At 43.9% G+C, this 17,439-nt stretch overlaps 2 protein-coding genes across 12 annotated transcripts in view; one reads left to right on the forward strand and one right to left on the reverse strand.

The window, feature by feature from the left end:
- The window catches only part of MXI1 (MAX interactor 1, dimerization protein), an 81,582-nt gene that overhangs the window by 49,939 nt on the left and 14,204 nt on the right, over nt 1–17,439 (reverse strand). For 3 of the 5 annotated variants that reach the window (XM_045025390.1, XM_045025391.1, XM_045025389.1), the window contains one exon: nt 10,533–10,665. In XM_045025390.1, the coding sequence (XP_044881325.1) occupies nt 10,533–10,665 (133 nt within the window). Of the gene's footprint in view, nt 1–10,532; nt 10,666–11,388; nt 11,780–11,987; nt 12,129–17,439 lie in introns of those variants that run through there. The other 2 variants (XM_045025387.1, XM_045025392.1) reach the window with 2 other exon arrangements.
- Nucleotides 12,153–17,439, forward strand: part of LOC123374956 — a 71,090-nt gene continuing 65,803 nt past the window's right edge. For 5 of the 7 annotated variants that reach the window (XM_045025395.1, XR_006581262.1, XR_006581264.1 and 2 more), the window contains exon 1: nt 12,162–12,349. The gene's annotated coding sequence lies outside the window, so the exon portion shown is untranslated. Of the gene's footprint in view, nt 12,350–12,538; nt 12,587–17,439 lie in introns of all 7 variants that reach the window. The other 2 variants (XM_045025394.1, XM_045025393.1) reach the window with 2 other exon arrangements.

Raw genomic sequence — 17,439 nt, forward strand, 5'->3', positions numbered from 1 at the left:
CAACAACAAAAACACATTGTTGGCTCAAAGGCAGTGAGAAGGAGGAGTCACGTTTCCCAGAAAGATTTTAAAAAAAAAGAAGCTAGTCTTTGAATTTAGGCACAAGTTTGTCAGGAGGGCCTGGTAGATAACGAACAGTGGCAACTCCAAAAAACAAGACAATTAACTCAGCAGCTTGATATGAAAAAATGGACTGGAAGCTCAGGCCAGCAAAGAATCAGATCTTAAAGCTCAACTAGGAGCCAAAGGTAAAGCAAGTACACTCACTTCTCTTCACTGCCTTCAATAACGAGGAAAAGGATAAAACCATTAAGAGTCATGGCAGCCAGTGGAGCCAACTCTAGAGGTATCAACCAAGTCTGTGCTAAAGCAAAAGTTTAAACTTTAGAGACAGCAAGACGGAGTTAACACAAACTCGAGCTGTGGACAAAGCACTTCAGACAGAAGTAGACACAGCAGGGGTGAAATGAGGGCGAGACAGAAAACTGACGAACAAGGAATACTAATTAAAACTTCGGAATCTACTGTGTGCTGTACACAATATATACTTATTTGTGGAAACATGAGAAAACAGACAAAGAGGAATTCAGAAACTATCAACATAGGCTAGCCAAAATATCAGTTCCATTGTCCCAGAGCACTAATTCTTCACAGCGGCAGGCGCTTGATATCAAAAAGCCACGAAGCTAACAAACACTTACTGAAATCCGCCATTGCTCTAGCACAGGGGTGGGCAAACTTTTTGGCCTGAGGGCCACATCTGAGTATGGAAATTGTACGGCAAGCCATGAATTCTCACAAAATTGGGGGTTGGGGTGAAAGGGGGGGTGAGATCTCCGGCTGGGGGTGTGGGCTCTGGGGTGGGGCTGGGGATGAGGGTTTGAGGGTGCAGGAGGGTGCTCCAGGCTGGGACTGAGGGGTTCAGAGGGCGGGAGGGGGATCAGGGCTGGGGGAGGGGGTCAGAAGTGCAGGCTCTGGGGGATGCTTACCTCAAGCAGCTCCCAGAAGCAGCGGTATGTCCCACCTCCGGCTCCTACACAGAGATGCCACCAGGCGGCTCTGCACACTGCCCCATCTGCAGGTGCCACCCCTGCAACACCCATTGGCCGTGGTTCCCAGCCAATGGGAGCTGCGGGGGCGGCACTTGGGGTGGGGGCAGCAGGCAGAGCCCCCTGGCTGCCTCTATGCGTAGGAGCCAGAGGGAGGACATGCCGCTGCTTCCAGGAGCTGCGCAGAGCAGGGCAAGCCCCCTGATCCCCGGCAGGAGCTCAAGGGCCGGATTAAAACGTCTGGAGGGTCAGATGCAGCCCCTGGGCCGTAGTTTGCTCACCCCTGCTCTAGCACCAGTGCAGCTTCCCCAGTGCAAGCAATGTAATTGGCCACTAGTGGTTTTAACATGCTCCTCTAACCACGAGCAGGGCTAGAGAACATGGTGCTAAGAATGCCTGAGTCTTGTCTGCTAACAGTTTTGCTATGGCACCTGCTGCGTGGTGCCACTTCTAGAGTAAGCACGGAATGTTTTGCTAAAATGACCAACATACCTAAGTTCCTAGTGGGTTAATGGGCCTTTGGCCACAGAGAAGAATAATTTATAGAAGGTAGGCACAGCGCTATGAATTATATACACAAACCAAACATATGAGCCAGATTCTTATTTACATTAGGGCCCCTTTATACTACATTAGTGTGCAGGAGCCTTAAATGATATTACACCCACTTAAGTGCCTTAGTATAAATGACAATTAGGCACAGAGTCAACAATATCCCTGCTGTGTTACTGCACAGTAGTGTTTTTCCTATGGTGCTGGTAACAGTGTGCATCAGCTTCTAAGGGCTCCTGAACCGCAGGGTAAAGCACTAAGTTAGTTAGATTCATTCCTGGTGTCACTCTGTTCAAACCAATGGAATTACAGCAAGGAAGAATTTGGCCCATTGCGTGTTTGGAATAGCTCATCTATTGTACAGGCTGTGTACACTTATGGTGCATATTAATAATAAAGCACAACCAGGAGAGCACTCATTGAAACTCTGCAGGATTCTCCCACATGGTGGGTTGTAAAATGAACAAGATGATATAGGATATCACAAGTCTCGCAATTGGAAACCCTACTAAATCCAGCCTAATCTCACCTATAACAGGTCTATTTACTTTTTCTGTACTGTGATTTACATTCCTGAATGACTTTTACTGGGCCTTCTCTCATTTACATGACAATTGTAGATAATAGAACAACAACACTAAACTCTGCTCAGAACAAATTGTGTATGAGACCTTGTCTATACTGGGAATTATCTCCAATGTCAGCTATCAGGCTGCAGCCACTTGTGCAAATCCCAAGTGTAGACAAGGAAAGCAACAACTTGCATCTGTGGAACTTACCCTGGTTTCAAGCACTCTAGCAATGTAAATGTCTACACCTGCAGTTTGTATTGATGGCAACCACATGAAATGAGGGGAAATCACCAGGTAGACAAGGCCTCAAAGACCAGATTCTGAAGACATTCACACTTGTTAATCCATTGAGATCAGCCACCAAAATCCCCAGTGTAAGTCTGTCAAAGCCAATGGTATTACAGGAAGGAATCACTTGGCCCATTGTGCACATTTACCTACTGTACAGAGATATGTACACTAGTGGTGCTATATTACTGTATTATAGCGCAAAACATTTTCTGGAGGACACCCACACTCCTGTACTAACATGCAGTTGGTTCCACCAGAGAGTGAATTCACCTCCAATACTGAAAACTTAGATCTTCTCTCCTTGATCATGTCAGAATCAGAGGCGAAATTTACACCAGTCTGGCCAAGTTGAACTACATCAGGGAAAGGGGAGAGTGGGGGAAATCAACAACCCATTCTCGGAATAGAAGATTCAAAATAATTTGCTTAAAGAAAAGCCCTTGTAAACATTTGGCTGTTCTCTTTAGAGCCTACCATACTGTCTTAGAAGCCTTAAACAGAAGGCTGCTTTTCCTAACAGTCTGGTCCTTTTCTATTTGACAAATCATGATTTTCTTCCCTGATCCTGCAAAGGGATCTGTTTGTAGTGGGAAACCAGAGTATCCACCTGGCTCCCATTTGCAGGATCAGCTTCTTTGTTTCTAACAGAGCTTGGAAATTAAGGGGACCATGCGAAGGTTGTGAGACAAAAGAAAAAGTGACCTCCTGTGACAATGGTCTCAGATCCTCTCCTTGTACATGGAGAGTCAAGTACTACAACAAACTCATTTCAGATCATAAGCAGAACAGGTAAGAACATGAGAACAGCCATACTGGGTCAGACCAGTATCCTCTCTTCTGACAGTGGTCAATGCCAGGTGCTCCAGAGGGAACAAACAGAACAGGTAATCATCAAGCGATCCATTCCTTGTCGCCCATTCCCAGCTTCTGGTAAACTGAGGCTAGGGACACCATCCCTGCCCATCCTGACTCATAGCCACTGATGGACCTATTCTCCAGGAATTTATCTAGTTCTTTTTTTGAACCCTGTTATAGTCTTGGCCTTCACAACATCCTCTGGCAAGGAGTTCCACAGGTTGATTGTGCGTTGTGTGAAAAAATCAGGGATAAATTGGATTGTGTGCGTTGTGTGGATAAAAAAAATCAATTATTTTTAAAAAAATCAATTTTTTTTATTTAAATCAGATGTTTTTGATAAAATGCTTTTTGAGGGAAAAAACCCTATCTAAAGATAGTTTTAATTAAGACACATTATAGCTGAAAGATATCTCATCATGGAATAGGGATTATAATTTCTAATTCTATAGTATGAGACAATATATTCATGTAATGTTTAAGAAAAGTTTTGTAAATGAGTTCCAATAGTTCATGGATTAGGGACCCAATCCTATGGGGTTCTAGGGGCTCCTGTATAGATTATTTAGGTTAATCTTTCTATCTACCCAATGGGACTCAGTGCTTAGTCTAGAAGATACCATCAGAGATGCTTAGTTTTGCAGTTTTCAAACTGTGGATTTGTGTCTCCAGAGAAAACATGCTTGTTAACAGCAAAAATGTTTTTAAATAAATAAATATATGGAGGTGAGAAATAGTTAAATAAAACAATTTAAATGTCTGTCTGGTGATGATCTCCTCCTAATACAGCATGGCAAGAAAATCCTCCAAATATTAATGATTAACCTGTTGAACTGGAGATAGTTCACTTCCCAATGACTTCATAAATATCTGCTTCAATTACCTTTGGTAAATGAAATAACCAAACAATCATTCATTTTCTGATATAGCTGTAAAGCTAATCTGAAAAGTTTTCAAAATAAATCACTTTAAAAATGTCCAGTGTGTACCTTCTAAAAATGAAACCTACATCTATCTCTGAGTTGTGAAGAATATGTATTGAGGATTTAAATCAAATCCACCCTGGAAAAAATATTTCCTTTTGTTTGTTTTAAACCTGCTGCCTATTAATTTCATTTGGTGACCCCTAGTTCTTCCTTATTTTCTTTCTCCACACCATGATTTTATAGACCTCGATCATATCCCCCCTTAGTCGTCTCTTTTCCAAGATGAAAAGTCTCAATCTTTTAAATCTCTCCTCATACAGAAGCTGTTCCATACCGCCTAATAATTTTTGTTGCCCTTTTCTGAACCTTTTCCAATTTCAATATACAGTAACTCCTTGCTTAACGTTGTAGTTACGTTCCTGAAAAATGCAACTTTAAGAGAAACGATGTTAAGTGAATCCAATTTGCCCATAAGAATTAATGTAAATGTGTGTGGGGGGGTAGGTTCCAGGGAAATTTTTTTCACCAGACAAAAGACTATATTTTAATATATATATACACACACACACAATTTTTTATATATATATATATATATATATATATATATATATATATATATACACACACACATACACACACTATATATACACAATATATATATATAGACACACACATACAGTATAAGTTTTAAACAAACAATTTAATACTGGTACACAGTGATGATGATTGTGAAGCTTGGTTGAGGTGGTGAAGTCAGAGGGTGGAAGAGGGTGGGATATTATTTTCTAGGGAATGCCTTACTACTAAATGATGAAAGAGAACTGCTGAGCCCTCAAGGGTTAACACATTGTTATTAATGTAGGTTCACACTCTACAAGGCAGCAGGAATGGAGGGAGGGGAGACAGCATGGCAGTCAGAGACACACACCGTGTGTGTCAGAGAGAGATGTGCATTGCCCCTTTAAGTACACTGACCCCACTCAAAGTACACTGCCTTTTTAAGTAGATCAGCAAGTTGAGACAGCAGCTGCTACCAGCAGGCTCCCTGAACTACCCAGCAACTGATAGCCTGCTGGGTAGCTGCTGCACAGGGAATTTAGGGGAGCTGATAGGGGGGCTGCCGGTCCAACCTGGTTCCAAACCCCACCAGCTAGCTCCAATGGGCTGCAATTCTTGCAAGCAGTGGAAAAGCAGGCAGCTGCCAAACGATGTTATAAGGGAGCACTGCACAACTTTAAACAAGCATGTTCTCTAATTGATCAGCAGTGTAACAATGAAACAATGTTAACCAGTCGACTTTAAGTGAGGAGTTACTGTATCCTTTTTGAGATGTGATGACCACATCTGCACGCAGTATTCAAGATGTGGGCGTACCATGGATTAGAGGCAATATACATGATATATATGATATGAGGCACCTCACTGTATCAGCCCCTAAATGTCTCCAAGATACCTAAGGCTTTGCAGTGTGCTTGGGAAATCACAAAACAAATATAAATGATGATGGTGATCAAATATTATAATTTAATTTCTGATCTGTAATAAGTCTTAACTTCATTAAAGTGATTACATTTTGGTAAAATCCCAGTTAGCATCCATGCTTACTTTATTTCCTGTTCATATCACAATTTAAATTGATTAAAAAAACCTTTGATATTATTCTTCAAAATTTATAAATAAAAGTCAGACATGTCAGGCCTTAAGTATAACATACCTTTCACATAATCAGGGTCTAATCACTTTCACTGATATGTGGAGGATCCACAAAAGTAGCTCCCAGTAATACCAAAGACAGTAACCTCCTGACACATAAATACAAATATAACCTCCAATGGTGTATTTCACTCTCCTCTTACAAGTTCTCAGAAATCAACTGTTGTCCAACAAATGTTTGCTTCCTAACACATGGTAAATTATATAAATGACACTGCATGCGAACATGAAAAATTACTATTTTTCACCTTCATAGAGAACTTGAAATCAACCTAATCTTGTTAAGAATGTGTAAAAAAAAAAAAAAAAACCCTCCATGTTAAAAAATGCTGGGGATTTAACTAAAGCAAAGGAAAGAGTTAAGCATCATGGCACTTTGTTTTTAAACTTCTCCCTTGTTATAGGTTCTGCAGCACAGAGAGCCTCACCTGCAGATACTTACACAGGTGCTTAACTTTAAGCACGCGAGTAGTCTCATTGAATTTAACAGGACTAACTATGCAAGGAAAACTAATCATGTGTCTAGATGTTTGAGTAGTGGGATGTTATTATATACACCTCTACCCCAAAATAACTCTGTCCTCAGGAGCCAAAAGAATCTTACCGCGTTATAGGTGAAACCGCATTATATCAAACTTGCTTTGATCTGCTGGAGTGCGCAGCACCGCCCTCCTAGAGCACTGCTTTACCACATTATATCCGAATTCATATTATATCACGTTATATTGGGGAAGAGGTGTATTACAAGTCACTGATCCAAGACAACCTTTAAAATACCTATTCAAAATAGACATAGGCCCCAATCCTGCAAGAAACATTAACTTTAGAGGGACTGCCCCACAGCCACAGTAATCTGCCTGTGTACCATCAACTACAGGATCAGAGCCAAAGTTGGGGAGAGAGGCAACACACTGAAAGTGGTATTCTGCACAGCACATAGTACCACATAAGACACACCTTAGACAAGCAGGGCAATTCAGAAATAAACTACTGAATTCCAGGAACATCACTGCTTCATGTCGACCACAAGGGGCTTTCCACACAATGGGGTGGAAACAAAACACACTTCAATTAGGGGAGGAACTCCACTAACTGAAATAGGCTTTGAATCGGGTTGTTCATATATTATCATCTAAAAAAGGACTTCATGTCTTTCAGGTCCAACAACTCCCATTTCCACCACAGCCAGATAGCTATACAGCTGCAATGCTAATGCAGTGCCCCAAACTCTAAATGATGTCACTGTCCCCTCACATTTGCCACTGGAAGTGGCTCAGGAGGCCACAGAATCTCACCTTTGTTTGTTCCCTTTTTTGTTTCATTATATATAGAGAGAATGTTTTTCTTCATTATTTTATTTACATTTGAGGTGGAACATTAAAAAACTCTCTCACACTTTGGAAGAACTTGCACATTTTTAAAAAAAGAGAGAGACTGCATCACCACTCCTATAGGTTGGCTCTACATTCTTCTGTGTTTCTCTAGTAACTGTGCCATGACAGGATGGAACATGCTGGAAAGAAATAGCTGCGATGTCTGGGTTGCAGATGCTGCAGGAAAATGTTTGGATTTTAACTATATGTACTTTTTCTCCAATGAAAACAAGAACATCCAGGATCTGTAGCCATCTAGCCCTGCACGTTTTTTTCTAAATGAACCAAAGTGTCCCAATTTAAAGACACACAAAGTAAGCAAAACAAATTCAGTGTATTTCATTAGAGGTGCTTGAGAGAACTTTTTGTCAAATGTACGTTAGATTTCAAAATGTAACACTTTGCATTCACCTACAGGACTTCCCATATTTTTGTTACAATAAAGAGATTATTTTTCTCATGAGATGTGTAATCTTTAAAACAAAAACTACCACCACAGAACTTCAGTTTTAACCCATAAACCAGTACCAGGTTTTGAATACCAAAGCTTAGACAATTTGACTAGACAGTTACTCTGATTTTAACAGAAAGGGACTCAATGGACCCTATTTTAACTAGTGCTCATGCTGCATTCACAAAGCCATGCAAAACAGATTCTAGAAAATCTGGGGTCCCCTAGAACTGCACAGTTGTCACCATACTGCACATCATAGCCATTCAGAACTCTGATCATCTCATTCCAGAAGCACTGGCTGGCTATGACTTGAGCTAAAAGTGAATCCCCATTATCTATAAGTCGGCTTGGAAGGACTAGATTTTTAAATTGATAAATGTGGATTTCACCATACACAGACAAACTGATGAAAAAAATATTTCCAGCAATGATCACTGAAATTTACCTACAGGCAAAATAAGGAATATGGTGCTTTAGTTTGATTTAAGGCTATTTAATTTATATATTTTGACATATGATCTTGACAATTTGTGTTTTAATGGTTATAAAGCTTTAACGTTTTGTATCTCAACATCTGCTGTCATTAAATATTCTCTGCCGCCCAACTGTCTGAACTGCCATAATTTCCTGCAACTGTGAAAACTGTAATTGATAAAAATTAAAAAATGCTTAAAACCCATAATTTTGTGCAACTGTGAAAATCTGACTAGATAAACTTTGAAAAAAATGCTTAAAAATAAACATGGATATTATTCATCTTAATTATAAAAAAAAATCTAATTCTGCCAAGCCTATCCATCAGCAGTATAAGGCCTATGACATAGTTAAGCAGGTCCAATTCCATCCAGTAGAGGGCACTGTTAGACACATACCCTAGCCAGTTCATGACAAGCTCTCATGCATGCAACAGCTTTACAAAAATCAAAGAGCGCCAACATACTTCATGTTAATACCACAACCAAACAAAAAAGCCTATACCCTCTGTACTAAGCATACAAATGAGGTATTAAATAAGGTTACAAAACATTGTCTCTGTTTTCTTGTGGCCTCGGAGATTTTTTATTTTGTACACGTCCTGCCCACTAGCATACTGGTCTAATATCATATGCTACCACATGAGGCTGCATATCAGGGCTCTGTACTGGCAGGGTACTCAGCGCATTCAGACCCCGGGGGAGGGAGTGCTTTTCATAACTCTATAGAAGATGCAGACACTGGTGCTAAGAAGTTCCCAAGGGATCTACTTCTAGCCCCCCTCGTCAGAGGCAAGGTCGCCATGACAAAGGCCTTAGAAGGAAAGTGGTGCAAGAGGAAAAAACTGAGGGGAAACTTTCGGGCTCCACTCACCCATCCTATGCCAGGTAGAAAACAGATCTTAATGCTGCACTCACAATAAATTTTCCTGCACACACAGTAGTTACCGTAGATCTGGGATTGGGATCAATGGGCAGAAAAACATGAACAGAACTGCTCTGAAATCAACAGGGGAAAAGATCATGCAACTATGCAATGCAGCAAACTAAAACATACTCCTCTCTCAACCACAGGAAACAGTCCAGGATGATGCTGATCCTGATGAGGAAACTCTCTCTGTAGCAAGTAGTTCCAACACTACTCCCAGCTGCATTATTACCAAGTATGTGGAAAGTGGAGTGGGGAAAATAGAAGAGAATACACAAGAGCACTCCAATCTACCACCCCTTTGTCATGCTCTAGGGAAAGCTCTATCCCTTGAAGAGCCTTCCTTCATTTTACATAACATGTAAGCGTCGTTGTAGTAAGGCTGAGTTCTGTTTGAAGAATATATAGCTAGTTTGGAAGTTTCCTGTTTTAATAATAATTCTTTACATTTATGTAGCATCTTCAACCCAAGTGGTCCCAGTGAAAATGGCCCACCCTCTCAGGGATGAGAGAAAGTAACAGAAGAGGCATTAAATCTCAGCTGGAAGGAAGAGAAGGTGGCAGAAAGGAATCAGAGGCAACATGTTAGGGCTGCTGCTGGTTCTCTCTCCTAAATTTACTAGGCCAGCAACAAACACAACATGGTTTCCTATAAAAAAAAATCCTAAACTCAAATTCTGTGATTGGCAGTCAGAGAGCAGGGAGCTCCTTATGGAAATGGGACTGAAACTCCAACTTTCTGAGAGCCAGGAATCTGGGTGAAAGACAGCCAGAGATTTTCTAGTATCTAGTTTAGTGTGTCATGTATAGAAGCCAGTTACGCCACTCTGTCATTTTACAAGATGCTGATTTAGTAAATATCCAGATCCATTTTGGGGATGCCGTTTCCTTCCTTTGACTGACATTTATCATTACAATCCCAAAGTGCTACACTTGCTATCTACCTGCTGAAATGCAGCAAACTTCTGAGATGGGAAGGCAGCATAAAGCATAAGAGAAGAAAGAGGGGACACCTATTGGCCATACTAGTATTGCTGTCCCTGCCCAAGATCTCACTATGATCCCTCTCTTTCCTGCTTCAAGTTTGTGATGTGGAATCAGGTGGCAGTGCCAAGCCACCTACAGCCCCTCTGTGCCTCCTCTGCTCCCAGCATCAGGTCCCCAGCATGGCAGCTACTAGCTCTAGATCCCCCTGTGCTGAGACTCCTCCCAGTTTTCCAGCAGGGTACCTCTCGGTAGCAGGCACTGTCTCCAGCCAGAGGCTTTCATCTCATCTCCCCTTTTTCCCCCAGCCCTGGGTTTCATTGCACCCCATGACTTCCCATCCCTGCCTCCCAGTGTGGTACCTGTTGGCCGTGCTTGTACTGCTGCCCCCGCTGCTGTGTTTCCTCACCCGGCTCAGCCTCCGCATTGGCTTTGGATCCTGCAGTCCAGGGCTTGGTAACAAGGGGAAGGTCGAGGCATAGCCATGCTCACACTCTGCACAAAAATCAACAGATGAGAGAAAGCAGTGAAGAAAGGTTCATTTACTTGAACCCAATGACCTAAGGAAGAAAGACCAGAGGCATGAAATAACCCAGTGCGGGGGATGGAGGAGGAACAAGTGACCTGCTATAAACAGGAGGGAGGCAGAACTCTGTGGGAGAAAGGGGTTAGACTGAGCCATGTCGTTGTGGGAGATGGGGACTATTAACCCAGTACCAGAGGAGGAGGTTTAAGCCCCTGTAAACCTGGGAGAGGACCCCAGATCCCAGAAAATACTGAAAGCTGACATAGTGGCCTGGGCAGCTTGGTTCTTTGGTCCTCGCTCAAGCTGTGTGACCGGGACACAGTGTAAAATAGGCATTTCCATTGTGTTTTCAGGCTCTTGGCAGCCCCAGACCTTCCCCTCTCTCTCTCTGTGGGGAGCTCACCCCAATCCCCAAGAACCGTTCACACCAATCTCCACCCCTTCAATTGTCTCTCTCTCCCCCCAGTGTTCCTCCTCTACAGGGATCTCCAACCCCAACATCCATGGAAGCCCCTCACTCCTATCCCCACCTCTTCAATCTCCCTTCCTCTATGGGGATCTCTCACCACCAACCCCCAGGGTGCTTCCCCTCCATACATAGGATTCTCTCACCACAACCCTCCCTCCCTTCTCACCCCAACCACACTCCTTCCACTGGGAAGCTGTCACCCCAGCATCCCTCCCCCCATTACCTCTCTCCCTTCGCTCCAGATACTCTGCCGCCTCCAGCAGCCGCTGGATGTTGATCATCTGCACCCGCTCCATGGCCCCCAGGTAGGTGGCTTGGGGAGGGGGGTTGCAGCCACTGAACCACCACACCCCAAACCCCCACCCGAGGCAGCCGGAGCTGCCAAGGGGAGCGGTGGCAGAGCTCCTTCTCTCCCCGAGATCTGGACTCTTCACATCAATGACAGCGTCCCCAGGATGCGCCTCTGTCAGGGAGGGAAGGACGAGGGAGCCACACAGGATTGGGGGCGGGGGGCAGTCCCGTCTCCCGCTGCCTCCAGAGATCCACTGGGGCAGGAACAACGTGTAATAAGAGAGAATCAAACAGCCAGATGCCCCTGCCCCTCCCCACACACTGCCCCCCTGCTCCTGCCCCTCCCGCCACTCTCTGCCCTCCCTAGCCCTGCTCCTGCCCCCCACTCTGCCCCCTCTCTAGACTTGGTCCTGCCCCCGCCCCGCTGCTGCGCCTACATCTCTGCCCCAAGCCCTCGCCCCGACCCGTCCCCTCGGCGCCCCGCAGCAGAGCCCTGCAGCGGCGTCCGGCGGCCTCGCACAGTTTGTTTACCTCCGGCGAGCGACCACGGGAGGGGGAGGGGACACACGGCCGCCGCTGTCCCACGGCCGCCTGGGAAATGTAGTTCCCGGCCGCCTCCTCCCCGCAGGGGAGGGCGCCGCGATGCATGGTGGGAAGCGCGTCTCTTCCCGCCTCTCCCCAGCCTTTCGGGGCGGAGTCAGAGCCGAGCGGGCGGCCGTTGGCCGGGCTGCGCGTTCCTGCGCCTGCCGAGGGGAGGCTGGCGCGCGCTGCCCCTTACCGGCCGTCGCGTGCTTTAATCCCAGGTTAGTCCGGTGCCAGTGGAACGGGCCCACCCCGGCAGGGCCACCCCACGGACGGGCCTCAGGCAGCCCCGCTTCGAGGCGGGCGAGAAGGTAAAACCTCCTTCTCCCTTCAGTGCATTGTTTAGCTGCCTGGCGCGCTAGGGGCTGTGCGCGGAAGGGCGGGGCTGACTCCGAACTGGTTTTCTTAAAGCATCAGCTCCCGGAGTCCTGGGATTACGTGAGAATCACAATGTGCCTTTTTTTAAATTTAAAAAATAAAAGCATCTGGCCCTTCTGCAGGAGGAGGAAGAGAAGAGTTTGAAAATGGGCCCTCCTTAAAGATAAAAGGTAAATAAATCCCCCCCCACCACCACTTATTTTGTAAAACAGTTGTGATTTTTAATCAAGTGTCATGGGGGTGGGGGAGTGGGTGCATGAATGGAGTTGGCAGTGCAGCATACGCCAAGTAAGTGATCTTCCCTCCCTTTAGCATCAGAGGGGTAGCCGTGTTAGTCTGTATCCACAAAAACAGTGAGGAGTCCGGTGGCATCTGAAGAAGTGGGGTTTTTTACCCACAAAAGCTTATGCCCAAATAAATTCATCCATTTAGTGTATATTCTAAATAGACAAGAGGGCCACAGGGTAGGAGAAGGGATGTACAGATAGGACACTGAGGCTCAAAGTGTTTTAGGGTATGTCTACACTACGAAATTAGGTCGATTTAATATGTCGATTTTTTTAGAAATCGATTTGATACCGTCAATTGTGTGTGTCCCCACTTAAGACCATTAAGTCGGCGGAGTGCGTCCACAGTACCAAGACTAGCGTTGACTTTTGGAGATTCAGCCCTGCCTGGAATATCAGGCAAGCCTACCAAAGAACTAGAGAGGCAAATGGCAGTTCCGGGTCAGAGCCCCAGACATCCCGCTTCTATGATGAGCTGCATGCCATTCTAGGGGGTGCCCCTACAACTACCCCACCCCTGTGCTTCCTTCCTCCCACACCCCTCCCGGGCTACCTTGACAGTTACTCCCTCATTTGTGTGATGAATTAATAAAGAATGCATGAATTTGAAACAATGACAAGCGGAGATCAAAGAGGGAAGGGGAGGGCAGTTGGCTTACAGGAAAGTAGAGTGAACCAAGGGGGCAGGTTTTCATCAAGAAGAAACAAACAGAACTTTCACACCGTAGTCTAGCCAGTTATGAAACTAGTTTTCAAAGCTTCTCTGATGCACAGTGCACCCTGCTGCGCTCTTCTAACCGCCCTGGTGTCTGGCTGCGCTTAATCATTTCGTCTTTTAGAATGGAGTTCTGATAGCACGGATTCATCTCCCCATACAGCAATCAGATCCAATACCTCTGGTTCGGTCCATGCTGGAGCTCTTTTGCGATTCTGGGACTCCATGGGCACCTGTGCTGATGAGCTCTGCATGGTCACCTGTGCTGATCAGCGTGCCACGGTGGCCAAACAGGAAATGAAATTCGAAAGTTCACGGGGCTTTTCCTGTCTACCTGGCCAGTGCATCTGAGTTAAGAATGCTGTCCAGAGCAGTCAATGGAGCACTCTGAGATAGGTCCCGGAGGCCAATACCATCTAATTGCATCCACACTACCCCAAATTCGACCCAGCAGGGTAGATTTCAGCGCTAATCCCCTCGTCAGAGAGGAGTACAGAAATCAATTTTAAGAGTCCTTTAAGTCGACAAAAATGGCTTTGTCGTGTGGACGGGTGCAGGGTTAAATCGATCTAACATTACTAAATTCGACCTAAACACGTAGTGTAGACCAGGGCTAAGACTGATCCTTCAAACTGCTCTGAATGGGCAGAGCCTAGTAGGGATCCACGCAGACACAGGGTTATGCTGAAACGAAGCAGCTCGCAAGGTAGAGGCTTACATGACACGTCACACAGGGAGCCTCTGTTAGAGCAAGGAACTGAACATAGCTCTTCTTGTGCATTGCGAAATTTGACTAAGAATCACCAATTCATTTCACATAGGCCACATGACAAACACCAGACAGGACTGACTTTCAGGCAACCGTGTCCCTGCCTTTAAAAACAATCCAAGTGTTGCACATTAGTAGGCCAACTGCTATAACACCACTAAAGCAGAGTGTACAAAGTGGGTTCAGAATGCTACTAAATCAGAATGGTAGCATTTTACATCTGCTTTGGGCAGCTCTGAAATACTGCAAGGTACAAGACAATGAAGAATCAGGCCAAGTGTGGTTGATCTAGTGTTTTATAGTAAGAGGAATTTAGATCTGAACCAAAGATGCGGGACCCCGTCAGGGTTGTTTTTTATTGTTGTTGGTGTTTTTTAATAGCCCTTTTCTTCATACCCTTCAGCTTCCCTGCTACTTAGATACAGAACAGGTTTAGCCCACGTATCTGTGTGTCAGGATATCAGGGTTCTAGCCACAGCTCTGATATGACTGGCTTGCTGCATGACATTGGTAAACTGGTTGCTCCATCCCTCATTCCCATTTGTAAAATAGGCAAGGACCCTTACCTACCACATAGAGCTCTGAGAGGCTTAGTTCTTTTATATGTGTAAAGTTCTTTGAGATCCATGTATAAAAGGTGACACGGAAGAGCAAAGTAGCACGACATAATGATATTACAGTGTTTTGTACATTTGAAGCGCTATACAAATGCTAAATAGCAGCAGTGTGAAACAGACCACGGAGAGAGTCACTGCTGCACCAGCTCTGCAGCCCATTCTCTATTATACTCAGTGCACTTAAAAATATATATTTTAGTGTTTCCTTTTCTGTAAACAGTGACAAACGATCATGGTAAGCGTGCAGGACTTGAAACTCTGTCAGCATCTTTTAAGGTTACTATGGTGGAGCTTGAAACCTGCTAATGACTGAACGTGTGACACCAGCCTTAGAAGTTGAACAAAGACCCAAAATGAGAAACATGGCACAGAGCAGATGCAGTATTGCCAACCCCAAACATCCAAAAGTCATCACTCTGACACTTCCCCCCCTCCCCAATTAGAATGGTGTAAAAATCATGTTGTTTTTTAATGACTTATTTTCATTTGCTTTCTGAGTCTTTAGGGTGCATCTAAGTTACATTTTCAAGCTTTCCTCCACAACCAGGAAGCCTTTCATTTTTTAAATGAAAGCTAAGATTCTCACATCATCACCTGACTCCAGGAGCTGGGGCTATAACAAAAACAGCAAATATCATGAGTTAGCAAAATGTTCTTCACCCATCAACATTCCTGAGCTAGGCAGTGCCACTTTTTACTTATCATATTGTTCCCTAACCTCCAAATAAGTCTAGCAAAATCTAAAGGGGAAAGGGCTCTGTTGTTTCTCTGTTAAATGACTTTGAAATAGTTTTTTTGCCTCAGGTCAAATGTAGTATCAATTCAATATCTTATAGGGTTCCTCCATCAGGTGATTACATCCTCGATCTCACAAGCATATGACCTCAATGATCTAACTCTTTATTATGGTCTTGTACTATGACCCTCTACTGCATGACCAAAATCAGGACTTTTTAAATAATATTACTCTTTTTTAAAAAAGTATCTCACTGTATCAGATAATGCAGCATCTTGATTCTTGGTTGTCTAAACATATCTAGGAGAATTTTTCCCTTACCATTTTGCATTGGTTTTGTGCCCCCAGAGCTCCTCTGATCACTTCAGCTGGTTGCTGGTAGGACACTTAAGAAACAAATAACACGCCCAGTTTCACCTTCTGTGGCCCTGATCCTGAAATCTGTTCCATTAATCTGGATTCCTATATCTATACAAATTTCATTAGGGTTCCATACAAGTGCAGGAGTCGTCCTACACTGGTCTGATTGCAGGAATCAGGCCTTTATCATCATTCACGCTGAGCAGCTTTTCAGATTGCCCAAGGTGGGACTTACAGTGCCTCTAAGAGGACATTGTTGAATTAAAATGGGGAGCCAGTGATGGGTTGCAAAGGGGGTAGTGTGGCATGTGTGGACACAAACTTCTCTCTCAATCACTTGAAATCCATGTTCCATAAAGTGGGAGCAAAGACCAAATAAGAGAAACAAAAGAGTGCAGTAGTGTCATGAGACAGTATTTCTAATGCTAATAACTTAAAATTAACCTGAGAGAAAGACCACAGAAGATCTGTGCCTGGTAAAGGTAAATTTGGGGCTAAAAATGCAGGACATCCTTCAGAATGAGGAGCATTCGAGAAGTATGCAAGCTGTGTTACAGCAGCATTTGAAGAGTATTTCAGCTGTCATCTCAAGCTCTACTGTGGGTAGGGTCAGTCTACAAAATGCCAGATATGTACAAGATGGAGACAAATGTGGGTGGGAAATGAATGACAAGAGGCAGCTTCCTTGAGAGGGTTAGGGCTGCTTGATGTCACATACATTGATACCAACTAAAAATCCAAAGTCAAATTAAAATGTAATCAAGCAATACACATGCAAAGCTGGGGAGGGGAAGAGGAAAGGGTATTTTAGGGGACAGTGAGATCATTTAATTTAGTGGCTCAGGATGATCTATAAGTACAGTTTTCTAGTTATAAGTGCTTGCTGCTTGGCATCTCCTCTGGCAGCTGTGATTCACTTTCATTGTGTTCTGCAGCTTCACCCTTTAGAAAGGGTTTTTTTACATTTTATTAAATGGTACTTCGGCAGCCCTCCATTTCCAGCCTTAATAATGGATTTGTTCATCTCCCTGATGGCCTTTCCCTCCTCCTTAGCAACAATTTAAATCCAAGAAGAAATCTGCAGTGCAGGAATCAGTTAATATTTACATCTGAAACGCTGCTTTACTATTTTAATCAAATAGAATAGATGTAGTTTATAGTAATAATACTTAACACTTTGACCTAATGTAGCACCTTCCGTGAGGGAATCTCTTAGTGCTTTACAATAAGTAATTAATTAAGCTTCAAAAGATCCCATGGCTTTAGATTTTCTTCTCCCCGTTTTACAGATGGGTAAACTGAGGCACAGAAGGGTTACATGATTTATTGAAGGTCACACAGCCAGTAGTGGAATCAGGAATAAAACTCATGAAGCTTGATACCTGATCTCTGGCTCTAACCACTAGACCCCAGGCCCTAGAAAATACAGTACTTTGCAAACCTGAAATAAATCTTAAACATGGGCTATTATTTTTTGATTAAAATCAACTGGTGTTGCATCCCTGCCCTGAATATTTTTTTATTTTATTAACCCTTTCT

The sequence above is a fragment of the Mauremys mutica genome, chromosome 7 (genome assembly GCF_020497125.1).
Source record: "Mauremys mutica isolate MM-2020 ecotype Southern chromosome 7, ASM2049712v1, whole genome shotgun sequence".
Classification (NCBI taxonomy): domain Eukaryota; kingdom Metazoa; phylum Chordata; order Testudines; family Geoemydidae; genus Mauremys; species Mauremys mutica.